This window comes from Leptonotus elevatus, chromosome 18 (genome assembly GCF_054856555.1).
Source record: "Leptonotus elevatus isolate MCC_2025b chromosome 18, RoL_Lele_1.0, whole genome shotgun sequence".
Taxonomy (NCBI): Eukaryota; Metazoa; Chordata; class Actinopteri; order Syngnathiformes; family Syngnathidae; genus Leptonotus; species Leptonotus elevatus.
In genome coordinates, this window is record NC_141256.1 from 11,189,526 (window position 1) to 11,204,127 (window position 14,602).

The 14,602-nt window shown below is 40.3% G+C and overlaps 2 protein-coding genes across 7 annotated transcripts in view; one reads left to right on the plus strand and one right to left on the minus strand.

The window, feature by feature from the left end:
- The window catches only part of otofa (otoferlin a), a 47,755-nt gene extending 39,775 nt beyond the window's left edge, over positions 1-7,980 (plus strand). For 2 of the 5 annotated variants that reach the window (XM_086061391.1, XM_086061392.1), the window contains 8 exons: positions 148-290; positions 356-444; positions 1,547-1,645; positions 3,979-4,220; positions 4,288-4,466; positions 4,937-5,037; positions 5,301-5,488; positions 5,724-5,872. In XM_086061391.1, the coding sequence (XP_085917517.1) occupies positions 148-290; positions 356-444; positions 1,547-1,645; positions 3,979-4,220; positions 4,288-4,466; positions 4,937-5,037; positions 5,301-5,481 (1,034 nt within the window). In that variant the 3' untranslated portion in view covers positions 5,482-5,488; positions 5,724-5,872. Of the gene's footprint in view, positions 1-147; positions 291-355; positions 445-1,546; positions 1,646-1,800; positions 1,900-3,978; positions 4,221-4,287; positions 4,467-4,936; positions 5,038-5,300; positions 5,489-5,723 lie in introns of all 5 variants that reach the window. The other 3 variants (XM_086061393.1, XM_086061389.1, XM_086061390.1) reach the window with 3 other exon arrangements.
- A 153-nt stretch (positions 7,981-8,133) lies between these two features.
- Positions 8,134-14,258, minus strand: drc1 (dynein regulatory complex subunit 1 homolog (Chlamydomonas)). 2 transcript variants are annotated; one of them, XM_086061397.1, is made up of 14 exons: positions 14,099-14,258; positions 13,902-13,950; positions 13,221-13,357; positions 12,963-13,146; positions 12,744-12,881; positions 11,743-11,829; positions 11,540-11,662; positions 11,223-11,344; positions 10,083-10,217; positions 9,373-9,700; positions 9,127-9,213; positions 8,844-9,022; positions 8,616-8,768; positions 8,134-8,543 (listed from the first exon to the last, which is right to left on the minus strand). In XM_086061397.1, exons 1-14 carry the CDS (start codon positions 14,170-14,172, stop codon positions 8,441-8,443), a joined length of 1,899 nt encoding a protein of 632 aa, XP_085917523.1. In that variant the 5' UTR covers positions 14,173-14,258; the 3' UTR covers positions 8,134-8,440. The 2 variants fall into 2 exon arrangements, with proteins under 2 accessions (XP_085917523.1, XP_085917522.1); XM_086061396.1 differs by having other exon boundaries at positions 12,744-13,146.
- Between the last annotated feature and the right edge of the window lie 344 nt (positions 14,259-14,602).

Here is a 14,602-nt window from a genome sequence, read left to right on the forward strand (position 1 = left end):
AGCAATATAACCCAATATTCTGTGGGCCTCGCAAAATCAGCCAAAATCCAGTAAAACAGTCTGGAGCAAAGGGGGTTGCTTCAGTGAAAATGACTGGGAGTGAATGAGTTAAGTAATTCCAATGTATTGGTTGTACTCCGATGAAAGGTCTAAAGAAGCAAACCGAGGAGCATTTAGCGCTGACTGTGCTAAACAACTGGGAGGAGATCCCCCGAATTGGCTGCCGGCTCGTTCCGGAACACGTGGAGACCAGGCCCCTGCTGAACCCGGATAAACCGGGCATCGAGCAGGTAAGACATGTTGAAATCTTGAAAAGAGTGCGCTCAGTTTGACAGATGTGGCCACATGTTTAAAGGGTCGTATCGAGATGTGGGTGGACATGTTTCCTATGGACACGCCGGCACCTGGACCCGCCATTGAGATATCACCACGGAAGCCTAAAAGGTAAGCCTGGTGGGTTTTGAACGCAGCATGTGTGATGCCTGATGCATTGCTGAAAAAACTGAAAGATAGTTTGACAGCGCGGGATGATTTCTTGGCTTCATCATTGCCAACGATGAGGTATTGTACCAAAGTTTAATGTTTATTTGAATAATATACTTGCATTTTAATTAAATGGTTACAATTAAATGTTAGCTTAATTTAGCATCATGTGGCTAATGTTATATGACAATGTTCACTGAAAAAATTAGCATATAACTTTTTTTATTATATAACTACATTTTTTGCTCTTATGTTAAGTCATTTATTAAAAAAGCATTTTCTAGTAATACAAAAGAGATTTTTGTATAAATCGTATTAAACTGAAGTTACCCTTAGTTTGAGTTGGTGGCAGGAAGGGATGGTGATACTATCACAAGTTTTTTTTTATCTTGTTCTAAAAAACCTATAAATAATTTATGGAAATAAAACAAACAAATTATTCATGAAAATGTGTGACATTCGATACCACTTTTTTTTCAAACCGATACTAGTACGAGTATCCAACATTTGAGTAGTCACCGATACCAATACCACTAGGACTTTTGATATGTAACATTTCACAATTTTTTTTATTCTTCTAATTTTTAGTTCCTGATCGGAAAATGCTGGTATCGGCTGCCTTCATAAGTACCAATACCTTGAAATAAAAAGATGAGTATGAGTATCAGCCCAAATGCCCATCCCTTATGAAAATCTAAAAAAAAAAATTTAAAAAATACATAAAAATTATAAAATAAAGATAATGTGAACACATTCAATAATAAATACATAAATATAAAACAATTCTACTTAAATAAGAGAAATTGTGTTGGTCCAACTTATTTTTGAACAAAATTAGAAATATTAAAATCATATAATTACATTTTTATAATTTTTTCCCCCCTTTGTTTCACTGTGTTTAAGTAAAATATGACTTTTTAACACAGGTATTTATGTTGATTTAATCCTATTTTTTTTCCAGCTGAAAATTTAATTGAGCAAGGTTTTTTTTCCCCCTCCTATTAATAAGCTCCTCATGTATATACGGTATATATGTATATGTGTTCCTTCCTCCCTTTACCAGATATGAGCTCAGGGTGATTATTTGGAATACAGACGAAGTAATACTGGAGGACGATGATTACTTCACTGGGGAAAAGTCCAGTGACATATTTGTGAGGGGGTACGTACAGCGGGATGCAGCCAAACAAGTGGCGCCGGCCGCATCCCGGGCTGTGTGTCGTGTTTTGTTTGCAGTTAACTACTTTTTGTTCTGTTTCCATTTGTCGCGTGTGCGTCCGTCTTTGGTGTTTGTGGCGTGTCTCTGCTTGTGTGCAGCTTTGAGCTACGTGTTATTATTTGGAACACTGATGACGTAATTCTAGAGGACGATGCGTTCCTGACAGGGGAGAAGATGTCTGACATCTATGTCAGGGGGTAAAAAAACACAAGATTCCATCGCATGGCTCGTTTGACTTCACCCCTTACCGCGCTGTCCTACTTCCTGTGTTTAATTCCTATCAGGCACGCACCTTCCTTGTCAAGACATGAGGCGCAATAAAAACAGTCAGGACCAAACCATATCCTTATTGTAAACACGTCTGTGGAAAATGTATTCCTTGCGCTTGAGATGTGAATGAAACATTTACCTATCGCTAGTTTATTCTGCACTGAAGCATTACAAACAAAACTCAAAATACTTTGTAATTTAACATTTATTCATTTATTTTTTTACTCTAAAAATAAATACTAACTTTCAATCTTGAGGCGACATAATGCTGCACGGAGTGAAGGAAGAGGCAGATTTATGCAACACTTCTCAGACAATTGAGTTAATAGAGTTGTTCTCAAGCAATTTTCAACGTATTAAAGTGGTTAATAATGTGTAAATAAATAAATAAATAACAAACGACATGGACATAGACATACAAGGTTTCTGCCCAACAGCTGTGTTATATCAGAAGCCCTAAGTCAACAATTAAATAAACAACAAGTAACCTTCATTTTATGCTCCAAGCATATTTATACACTCCACATGACTGATACATGGGAAGGCCTTGTGGTTTGGTCCTTCACTGCAGTATCTACTAGAAAATGGCCTCTGGCATTCCCTGCCTGTTGCATGCACATATGCAATCCCGGAACATGCATGCTTATAATAATAAGAGCAGCTCCACTGTTTAGAACAACTTTGGTATGTGCAGCCTCCTTGTTTGACTTTTGATGGCAGGAAAGACATCATTTGCAACCAGTGATGTTTTTCCTCAATGCTAATTATCTTCAACAAACATATTGTTGTGTTGACTGACTTCTCAAAATGCTTGCTTGGGGAAAGGTTTAGATGTGTTCTTGCTGTTTAAAGGTGTTAATTGCAGGGTTTTTTTGTATGCACTCTTAACAAAAAGTCTTAAAAGATCAACGTGTCAGTTGTTGGTCTATTCTACTACTACAAACATTTTCTTTCTTCAATAATAGACAACTTTTTAATTCCTATGACATTTCGGACGATGCATGGTCATTGTGTTTGAATTGCCGTTAGGATTATCATCCAATAAAAGTCTGAGAATTGGTGAAAGAGGCAGGACACCACTCATTGAATTAGCATTAGCATCAATGCTGAAATAATGTTTCCTTAAAACTGTCGTGTTATGTCATCTACTGGCGGTTGTGCATCAGTAAAGCCGTTTCCAAGTTTGACATTTACGGTGGCGCATAATCAGATTCTCCCCCATCTAGCCCCATTGAAAAAAATATAATTGACAATGGTAGTCCTACTCGTCAAAAGTAGTGAATTTAAGCATAGTTTATTTTATTTTTTGAATCAAATTGCCAGCTTGTTGTTGGCTTGGTTTGCTTAAAAGTAACAAAATGTTTAGTTAAATATGCACTAAGAGATCAGCTTCAAAATCCTATTCATGCGACGCTGCTTGTAATAGGACGAATAATGTCCAAGGTAATCTTGGTCAACTACTTTAGTGGTCTAGAATATTGGTGGAAAATTCCAGATAACGCTCATTTCACTACAATTTAAAAGAGTGCTAACGTTACTCACGTCAGTCACTGGTATGGTTAGCTTCTCTAGCTTCTGAACATGTTAGCTACCGTACCTTAGCTGGAAGCAAACACAATTGTTAGTGATTTGTATTTTAGAATATTGACGGACCAGCCAGGATAACACCCATTTCATTAAAATATGAAGCAGTGCTAATGTCACTCATATCAGTCACTGACGATATGGTTAGTTTATTTAGCTTCTGACCATGTTGTTGTTAGCTTCTTTAGCTGGATGTAAACGCAGTCGCTAGAGGAACAAATACAGTTATTAGTGATTTTGATTCAAGGTCCATCTTGAACTCATCAAACTCAGTCAAATGTGATGTCCTAACCTCCTGGATTAAAGCAACTTCAACTATCTCATCAACTTCACTATTTGGTTTAACCCTTTGAGGTGCATGCATGCCTAAATCACAGCCAACTGGGGCTGATCGGCGGTTTCCTCCGCCTTTGCCGACACAGGTGGCTCAAAGGGCAGCAGGAAGACAGGCAGGACACGGATGTGCACTACCACTCGCTCACCGGAGAGGGAAACTTCAACTGGCGCTTTGTCTTCCCCTTCGATTACCTCATGGCGGAGGAGAAAATCGTCATCTCCAAGAAAGAATCCATGTTCTCCTGGGATGAGACCGAGTACAAGATCCCGGCTCGCCTCACGCTGCAGGTGTGGGACGCCGACCACTTCTCTGCCGACGATTTCCTGGGTAGGTAATTGAATTTGACCTCATTGTATATTTGAACACATATACACGAGTCTTTTACTGCTTCCAGGTGCCATCGAGCTGGACCTAAATCGCTTCCCTCGCGGGGCCAAGACATCCAAGCAGTGCTCCATCAACTTGATCCGAAACGAGCAGGAGCTTCCCTCCATTTCCATCTTCAAGCAGAAAAGGGTCAAGGGTTGGTGGCCATTTGTAGCCCGCGATGAGAACGACGAGATGGAGCTGACGGTAAGACCGATGCTGAAATGTACAAATACTGTGATACCACTTTTAAGAGGAGTTTGAATCGGCTACAAAAAAAAAAAAGAGGCTGCAGCCCAACAAATCGCTATCTTGCTTTCCAAAGCAAATGTGATCTAAGGAAATGATGAGAAATGTTGCTCACTCCCTTGAGCAGCAGTGGGCAGAGCGTCCAGGACCAAAACCAGACTTGTGAGCACCTTGGTCAAGGGGGGCTGATAGAAAGCTGGATCAGAAACCGTGCAGACATTGGGAAAGATCTCAGGGCAGACATGGTGAGATCTAAATGATCTAGCAGGGAAGAGACATGGACCAGGAACAAAATCTTGCTGGGATCAAGTGGTTTTTGCATTTGTCCAGCCCGTTTGGTACAGATGCTGCAATTCAGCAACATCCTCACTATGATTGTGCGGCTGTCGTGACTGATAGCTACAATGCTAACTATGCTGCCTCTCCAGGGCAAAGTGGAGGCTGAACTCCATCTGGTGACTGCAGAAGAGGCAGAGAAAAGTCCAGTGGGACTTGGACGAAATGAACCCGATCCACTGGAGAAACCAAAGTAAGATAAGGACCAATTGAGGAACTCAATTGGGACTTGCATACTGTCGAGCTGCATGGCTGATGAACTCTAACGTTTGCTGCTCAGGGGTTCTGCTCTCAGTGCGGAAAGCAGTGAAATAGACGCAAGTATGCCTACCACTGCTTTCCTCACTGATGCTTTCTCCTCTTTCTTCTTCTTCTACCCCGGCATTCCCCTCCTCTGTCCCCTTCTTCTGTCTTCGTACTCGCTCTCCCCCTTTCCTACCCGCATCCCCCCAAAAGTCGCCCGGATACAAGCTTCATGTGGTTCCTGGGTCCTCTCAAGTCCATTCGCTACTTCTTGTGGCACAACTACCGCTGGCTGATCCTCAAGGTGCTGGGCCTCATCCTGCTGCTCCTCATGCTGGGACTCTTCCTCTACTCCATCCCTGGCTACCTGGTCAAGAAGATGCTGGGGGTCTGATTAGCCGGTAGTCTTCGCCCGACAACCCCTCACCACCGCCTCTTCCTCATCTGTGTTCTGTGCTTCGCTAAGTCCCCCTTCTGTCCTTGAAAAAATATATTTTGTTGCTCTAGTGCGTCAGTTGTTGAAGTCTCTCTCTATCCTTTCATATTTTAAGTGTCTGCAACTGCATGAAAGCACAGCGCCGCTGAAAAATCGACGCCCCCGTTAATTAGCGTGCTTTCTTGTGTCTTCCCGCCAAGTCGTCCAGACACGACCTTCCTGTGGTTCCTGAGCCCGCTGAAAGCCATCCGCTACCTGGTGTGCAACCGCTACAAGTGGCTCATCATCAAGATCGTGCTGGCCCTGCTCCTGATCATCATGATGGGCCTCTTCCTGTACAGTATGCCGGGCTACCTCGTCAAGAAGCTGCTCGGAGCCTGAACGGGAAGCGGGCGGTTGCGGACCGGCTCAGGTTTTATAACGCTCTATCCATCAGCCTCAGCCACAGGAAGGGCGCAAATTGGGTCCGTTTTTATATAGTGGTACCTTGACTTACGAGTTTAATTCATTACCGTGACCATGCTTGTAACCAAAGGCTTGAAATAAACAGTTTCGCATTACAATTTGCGAGTCAAAATTAGCATTTTGCGCCTCATCAAAACACATTGAATCTCAAAACTGAGAATCAACTGCTGAGATGGTCCCAAAAAGCTTCTGGACGCACGCGTGTCGCAGTCGAGGGAAGCTCAGTGCTACATAAGATGCACCAGCTAACTAGCTAGCTAGCAACAAGCTTTACGGAGTCGCACCTAGTCAGTCCTTGTCTTATTTAACCCTTTAGATACGACTGTTCTAGCGGTCTACCTGTTTTTTGTCTCTCGGCATAAAGCTCCGGGCTCCTCCGCTTTCAGAATCCGTTGGAATTGCGTCGCTAGAGGTAATGGTTCCGGAGTTATGGTGATTTGAAAAAAGTATCTCTATGACGCACCATTTCCACTTAGTCCACATGGGACAATCTGCCAGCTACCGTAATGTACGTAGTATCGCCGTAAAACTCTGTTTCTGCCGTTGGAATTACGTTTCTAGCGCAGGTTCAGGAGTTACGGTGATTTGGAAAACAGGCGTCTTCTCCTGTCAGGGATATTTTGAGAGTTAATTCAGGTCCCTGAGATTAAACTGCCCAAAAAAAATATGCATTCCACCACATTAGAAAGCTGCTCTACAAATGAAGTAATTGATTTGCAAAACTGCTCTATAGAGAAAAAATATATATTTCGAACCTTTCCAAAAAGTTTTTTGATTGATTTTTTTCACCACCATAGCTCTTTTTTTTCCTATGATTTCATACTTTAATTGGGTGGACATTATCGTTTTCTTGTTCTTACCATTGACTTCCTTAGGATCTATGCTTCGAAAATAACTGTGAGGGAACTGACATGGGCACTTGTAAGTCAAGGTACTGCTGTGCACCGTGTCACCTTTCAGTTAATTGAGTCTAACACTGCCCTAACTTAAAGTAAATAAGGGGAAATTGTTTGTTGTTGTTTTGTTTGGGGTTTTTTTTGTGCTCAGGGCCCTCTCTATAGTGTTTTCCTTACCTCATTGATTCAATATGAGGTGTCCTGGCTGGTCCACCAATAATACAGAGCACAAAAGTAGGATCGTCATGGCAATGAAAGAGGCACCACATTCCTTATTATAGGCCAGCGAAGCGTCAATATGTTTCAAAAGCTGTTAGTTTGAGGTCCAGTTGTTACATTCAAGAGTCCGAAACATAACGCTAAATATGCTGACTTTGTTTTTGTATAGCACAGAGCAAAAGAATAAAAATAAAAAAAGGGAAACCCCAATTTGAAATGTCTTGACAATGGTTTTTAACGGTTTCATTTTTGATGGTCAAGCATTTCTTTAGTTGTACAGGCAGTCGGATGATTGCATGGAGATGTTGACTTTCCGCTCCACTATTTTGTACCGATGTGTAGCTGTCGCGGACTTTGCACAAGTCTAAAATAATCATGAAAAATAAATGAAATGTCTATTTTGCTAAATAAATAAAACCAGATCTTATTTAATATGATAAGCTCTGATAATGCAAGTCATTGGAGTCAGGCAAATTGAAAACATTTATAGAATTAAGTTTTTTTTTTGTTTTGTTTTTACTGTGTATGCAAGTGCATGCATCACTGTGACAAACAAACAGGTCGCATGTTAGCATGACGACGTGTTGAGCTCCACATAAACATTCCGTGTACAACATTAGCGGCAATGCTGAGATATCTCAGCATAAAGTTCACATGAATGGAGAGATAAGAAAGAAAAAGAAAAGTTGGCCTACCAAAATCTGGTGGCATTCCCCCCCCTGTTTATTTGTATTCGTGATTCTTGCTGTTCACATTCTGTTTGCACTAAACCTGCCTGTTTTTACCACGGATTTGTGCATTTATAGAAACGTGTGCAATATAAATTTTTGGTCTGCTTTTGATTTTTTGCTATTTGGAATAAACAAAACAACTTGAACGTAACGTTTCCAGTCATTTGTGTACTATGCATCATGCTTAGAGGATGTTTTTAGGCTAATTGGACAAGGGGCGTGTCGACTTTTTATAAACACTGCAGGATCCTGAGGTTGCTTGTCATCTGGAATGCAATTAATTAATCAAAACTAATGGCTAAAGTCACTGATCTTTATTTTGTTTTTTACATTTACAATTACTGTCAACTATAATTGTTACATCCACTAAGTTATCAGGTTGATTGTTAAGCCTAGAACAGCAAATTATCCTTCAATGTGTTACATGTGTATTTGTTATTCTTTTGTGTACAACAATTTATATATAATAAATAGTCCATATGTATTCGTTTGTTGCCAAAACAGTGACAAGATTGTGTGGCTAGTATTTAGTGTAGCTATTTCTATGTCATCTATGTTCATTTTAGCATAAAGAGGCAACTTGTAATAAACGGCAAATGTACATACTCATGAGCTGACAGATTGTTGCATGAGCAAGCGAAGTTCTGCGTTCTGCTGTTCCAGACTCTCAATTTCAGGGATCCAATCGGAGATCTTGTTAAGAACAGTCCTGGGGGACAGAGAACAAAGATGGCATGTTGTGTGTTTTGCGCATGCTTTTTGTTTGTATGCTACTACTTACATGTGCTTTTTCAGTATGATCTCAGCCGCCTCCCACACTTTGAATTTATCCTTGGTGATGATGTTGGCCAAACTTTCCCAGTAGGCTTCGTCCGCCGAGGAATCCCACATGTCTGCGCTCCAGTAGCGAGGCTGCCCCGAGTCATGACTCCGCCTTGAGACAACATGATGTTCGCTCCAGCTATAAATTCGACAACTATCATCACAAATGTATACATTCATAGCCAACCTGAATCGACTGTGATGGTTCAGGAAGTCCTTAAAAGCAGGCAGGATGTGGTTTGGATTTAATGCCGAGCTGGTGGCGCCACCTTGTGACGTGCCACTGGACTCAGCTGGCACCCTCTGCTGGTACTTGAGCATAAAGTCAGCCAACCTGGGTAAATCGTCCTCCTCCAAGCCAAAAATCTGGGGAAAGCAACAAAACACACGGCAGCTACGGAAGCTGAGGAAAATGGCACACTCCACGATGGTTGTGCAGTAAATGTAAAACAAAGTTGACATGAACGCACATAGAGAAGAGTCTCCAGCTTCACAACTTTCTGTTCTTTCTCATCCAAGGTCGCCAACAGCTGAAGTCTGTCCTCCGTCAGGAAGCCCTGAGAGAGTACACAGAGGAAAAAAACTGTGAAAAGATGTAGAGAGTGTCATTGGATTCGTGGAAAGCCTGGTCCCTAAACACTCAAATAAGCTTTTAGTCAAATTTATTGAACAAAAATATCGAGTTATGCAATTGGACGGAAGTGCCTGGAGCTCACCAACTCGTCACACAGCAACTCCATGAGTTCCTTCATGGTCTCCAAGGGCACCTTCTTCTTCTCCTCTGATACTGCAGCCGCTCCATCCATCCCAGCAGAGCTCTCAGGCAACAACCCGGTCTGTTCCACACTGGCTGGTTTCCAAAGGTGGTCTGGACCAGATAGATCCATGGAGGAAGCCGCTTGAGGTGTCGCCCAGGCCAGACCGAGGAGCTGCTTGTAAATCATGGAGTCGACGAGCAAAGCCTTCTCGGCTTGTTGCCTCACTTCCTTGTCAAGCATCTTCCACATTTCCTCAAATTGTTTGGCGTCCGAGACAGCAAAGTGCCTGTTTGAGGTGGTGCACGAATGTAATCATTCAAACGAGTGTCAGGAGTGCATTTCTAGTAGGGCTGAACAATTAATTGAGTTCAAATTGGCAAGAATGCAGTTTTTAAAATCGCAAAGGCTGCAATTTAAGGGTGTGGGAGGTCATTTAAGTGGGTTGGTAGGCTTTATTGTTTATATAAATTGTATTTATTTAGTTATATAGTGTCTACGTAAGTTAAATGCTTAGGAAGTGTTATCCATTCCACAAGAAGCGGATCTTGACAATATAATCGCATATTAATTAGATCGCATTCACAATAGTGAGGGTTAAAAAAAAATCATAATAATTTGCAATTCAATTATTTTTCAAAATCGTTCAGCCCTAATGTTTCATATCTTACTTGATTCTCTGCTGTATACATTGGTATTGCTCAATACTGCGTTTGTAGCCGTTGGATAAACGGCTGCTCTGCTTCTCTGATTGTTTCTTGCTGCTCATGTACGTGCGCTGCAGGTTTTTCAGCTCCGTCTGCAGACTGGAACACAAAACATACAGTAACTTTTTGGGTTTGTTTTATTAGTAATAAAATAATAAAAGAGAACACAATGAAATAACTGGTGTAATGAAAAAAGTAATGACTGTTGTAATGGTATAGTTTGTATTGATTTATGTTGACCTTTAGCACCCTCTCGTGGTAACAAGTGGTACTGCAGTATACTTGAGACTGCCTTGAGTTGATGACGTCAGTGTTCAATGATATTGAGTGATTAGCCCACGTAACAGACTATTTGTGGTCATTTGCATAATTTTCCGGAAGCTATAAAATGTTAAGTCAATTTGTATGTTTTTGGGAATGCACATATTGCTAAAAATGTGTTAAGAACATGTCATTTAAGACATTAACATCTTATACTAGCAGACCTGAATTTTGCTAACTAACTATGTTATTTTTATCATTCAGAACCCATGTTTTGCGATGTAATTAATGTTATAAACAAAGTAAAAATGCACTTTATTGTGATAATTTTACATTTGGGACAGGTTTATGCTAATGTGGCTATAAAACCGTTAGTCAAACATTTTCAACATTGTAGGCTACTAATGTTGTACTGTATTTCTATTTTTGTTTATTCCAATTTGATAGAAAAGAGAAAACAATACATGGACCCCTAAAGGCCATAACAAAACATCTCATCTGTTAACTGTCTGTCTGGCTAGCTGAACAGAACAGTCTTGCATCCAGTGAGGACAGAGTAGTATTTGTGTGTTGGACTATAATTGTCCTGTAATAGCATTTACTTTCCACAAAATTAAAAAAAATAGTAAATGCGAGCACAAAACACGACTGTACCTAATATTTTGTCCTCCTTTGTTTTTCTTCTGTGAGGTCTATTTGCAGTTAGCAAACCAACTCAATGGCATTATAGCGCCATCTATTGGTAATGTCCTTCCACTGCAACGAAGCGCCTATCTAATCATTTTCACTTATCTCAAGACAAAAATTGGTATAGTAACAGTTGTTGTTGTTTTTTTTACTTACCTGAGGATTCTGCTTTTCATGTGGGCTAAGTTGTATATCTCTCGGTCGTCCTTGTCTTTGATGTAGTTTATATTGCTAAGCACGCTGTCGGCCATCATCTGCTGATGTTCCCTCTCCAGATCCTGCAAAATTGACTCATTTTAAGTAGTTCTTGGGACTAAACAGTAACATAGCTGTTGAGTTTGGAAAATAATGTAATTCTAATTGCATTTTTCCCCTAAGCAATTATTTAGAAACACAATCTTTACAACAATAAACAACATCAGATCGATTATGCATTATCTAAAAATGTAATCTTACAAAATTCCTCTTCATACCTGAAACTTAGCAAAGTGCTCGGCCCTCATTTCATCATATTTATATTCCGGATCCATCATCAAGTTGTAAATTTTGGCTTCGTACTCCTCCACCGTCGTCTTTCTCTCTGCCAGCCTCTCTTGCTGCAAGCACACCGTCGGCCATTTACATGTCGCGGCTGATGCATTTCAAATGTAAATGGAAGAAGTTTTTGTCTCCTGACCTGCTGGTCCCGCAGCTCCTTGACGCACTGCTCCCATTCTGTTTGGTCTTTTGTGAGCAAGACGTCATGCTCCTGCTGGTACACGCTCTAGAAAAGGGGGGACCATTAGTGACACGTTAGCAGCCTGCGATAATGAACTCTGAACGGCGATGCTTTCAGCGCTGATGGTGAGCAGGTACATTTGCCATTTTAGTTGCGTGCAGCATGCCAACCAGGGTTATGATAGTTTCGGATTTTTCATTATAGTTGGTTTTTATTTCTTTTTCAATTTTGTTTTTGAAATTCATTTACTTTTAATTGGTTTTTAGAAATAAAAATTTATTTTGAAAATAATGTATTGTAGTTTAGTTTTAAGTTTGTTTATTTTGTGTTTTGTTGTTGTTGATGTTGAAAAGCTGATGTCATTTTCAACAACATAATTAGAATGAGTTCTAGTTTTATAAATGTAAATTGTTTCAGTTAGTTTTCATTTTTGTAAAGGCATTTTCTTTTTACAATTTTAGTTTGGGTTATTTCATTAGTTTTCATTTACTAATAACCATGATGACAATCATTGCCCGTCGCAAATATTTCCTCATAAAAAGGTGCTGCTAAAATAATCCAATCAATCTTTAATGATTACTTGCAACAATCAGTGGAAGCTTCGTGCAAAACTGAAGCAATCTGTCAAAAATAACTGGTAATGCATCTCACATGTCTGTATGCACTCCCAGCTGTGTCTTTATGTACTCCCTATGATGTCTGGATGTGCTCCTAAAGGCTCTCCTCTTTTAACTTTGTACTAATTACAACTTTTTAAAAAGAAGAGGGGGGGAAATTGAGGCAATGGGTCCAAAACAACTCATAATGTGACTCACATGGCCGTACAGTATGTACTCCCTACAACATGAGTTGTCTCCTCCATTTTATGAGATAATTACAACATTTAAGATAAAGCCAGCTCATAATATCTTGGAATGCTCGGGAATGTTGATGTTGCATGTGCATTTGGGTGAGTGTACCTCAATCTGATCCAACTCTTCCCTGTAGGCCTGAGTCAGAGTACAGATGAGCTCTTCAGAGCGTTGCATCATCTGATCAATCTCCTCGGCCTGCCTCCTCAAGTCCTTCACGTAGCGATCGTCGCCGCTCTTCAACTCCTGCTCGGGGTTACATCGAAACACGATGACGTCGTCGTCACCGATGGATGACGGTTGAAATGGTGTGTGCGTTTTCGTGACCTGCTGGAGGTCTTTGATGACTTTCCTCTTGTCCTCAAGGAGTTCCGAGCACAAGAGTTGCTGCCACTTGAGCGTTTCCTGCAGTTCGTACGGGACGAGCGTCTGCTCGGCCAACGACCACCTGCTCGTGATCTCCTCAAACTTCTCCTGGCTGGACTTGACTTGCTTCTCCAGCAGCTCGAAGCTGAGTTGAGAAGGGACACACCGAGAAAGGATGCAATAGCATTGATAGCGTTTATTGGGAAGATGAAAACTCACCGCATCCTGCGAGCTTCCTCCAATTCCTCCCTTTGCATGGAATCTTTGGCGTCAGCTGCAGCTTGGATGTTGCTCACTAATGCAAGCAAATCTCGCTCCAGTTGGGAAAACCTCCCAGGGCTGCATGACTGAGCGTCCTGAAATATATGCAAATAAATACTGCACTACTAAAACTAATGATAATAATAATGGCACAAAGGCAGAATTAATTCTAATTCTAAAAATATAAAACATAAACGCGTATGTATTTTGTATTATTCACATTTTTAATTCGCTGTGAATGACATCATACATGACCAATGTATACTAAAAATAATAAACATAATTATATATATATATATATATATAATCAACAATAATAGGCATAGTGGCAGAAAATTCACATTAAAAGCTATTAAACAAAAACATAAAAATAATAAAAACAATATCGCATTATACTACTCGAATATTATTGACAATAATAATGTGCCTTTTTGTTCACAATATTTGTGGTTCAGAGTTTTTTTATTTATTTTTTATTTTAGTTATCCTCTTCAGTCACGAGGGACTGACTTTTGAGTGTGTCTATAATGAAATGTCCGATTTCGTAGAACATGATTTTAGATTGCACACACACAAAAGCTAATTTATTTTGAGTTGTAAACTTGTGGGGGGGGGGGGGGGGGTTCGAGGGGCACAAACCTTTGCATGTTGCTCTTCTCCTTGAGGCAGCCTCTCCTGCGCGGACGCTCTCCATGTGCACAGTGACAGAAGGCCATTTCATTTCACATTTATACTCATTATTATCTATACACTTGGCTTTGCAAAATAAATTCTAAACCACGCTAAATACACAGTGAATGTTGATTTAAGTGCAAAAATAATATGGCTCCATTTACCCGTTTTCTGCGTCTTTAATTCCGGGAAAATCCAACTTTTCACAAACCTTCTCAGCAACCTTCACTGTTTCCATGATTATGCGCTGATGATTTCGAAATCTTACACCGTATGACGAAGTAAGAAGGCGCGCAGATTCCAGCAGAATAGCGCAGCGCTGCGTTTTGCGACCTGTTGCTACGACAACCGAGTGCTGCCTTCAGGGACACTCGGAAAACCAATAACAGTGCATTGAATACACTAAGGAAGGGCATATAGGATGAGACAGTATAGTAAGTATATTGTTTGGTTTTGTGACACATTTTTCATGATCGGTTTTGTTGTTCGTTTTTACGGCAGATTATACATGGATAAAAATATACTTTTTTTAAAACTTTTTTTTTTAATTAAGGACTAAAAATACTAACGTAAAATATACTACAGACAATTTACAGGTACAAGCATACAAAATAAGCAATACAGTTTTTTAAAAGAACGCAATAACATAAATGTTTAATTTGAAAAAG

What these genes read in the sequence shown, in the direction of transcription:
- drc1 (XM_086061396.1), bottom strand. Translation starts at nt 14,172, where the DNA reads ATGGAAACAGTGAAGGTTGCTGAGAAGGTTTGTGAAAAGTTGGATTTT. An exon ending in AGCTGGAGACTCTTCTCTAT is followed by an intron (nt 9,023 to 9,126) that starts GTGCGTTCATGT and finishes TGCTTTCCCCAG; the next exon opens with ATTTTTGGCTTGGAGGAGGA. An exon ending in ATCATACTGAAAAAGCACAT is followed by an intron (nt 8,544 to 8,615) that starts GTAAGTAGTAGC and finishes TCTGTCCCCCAG; the next exon opens with GACTGTTCTTAACAAGATCT.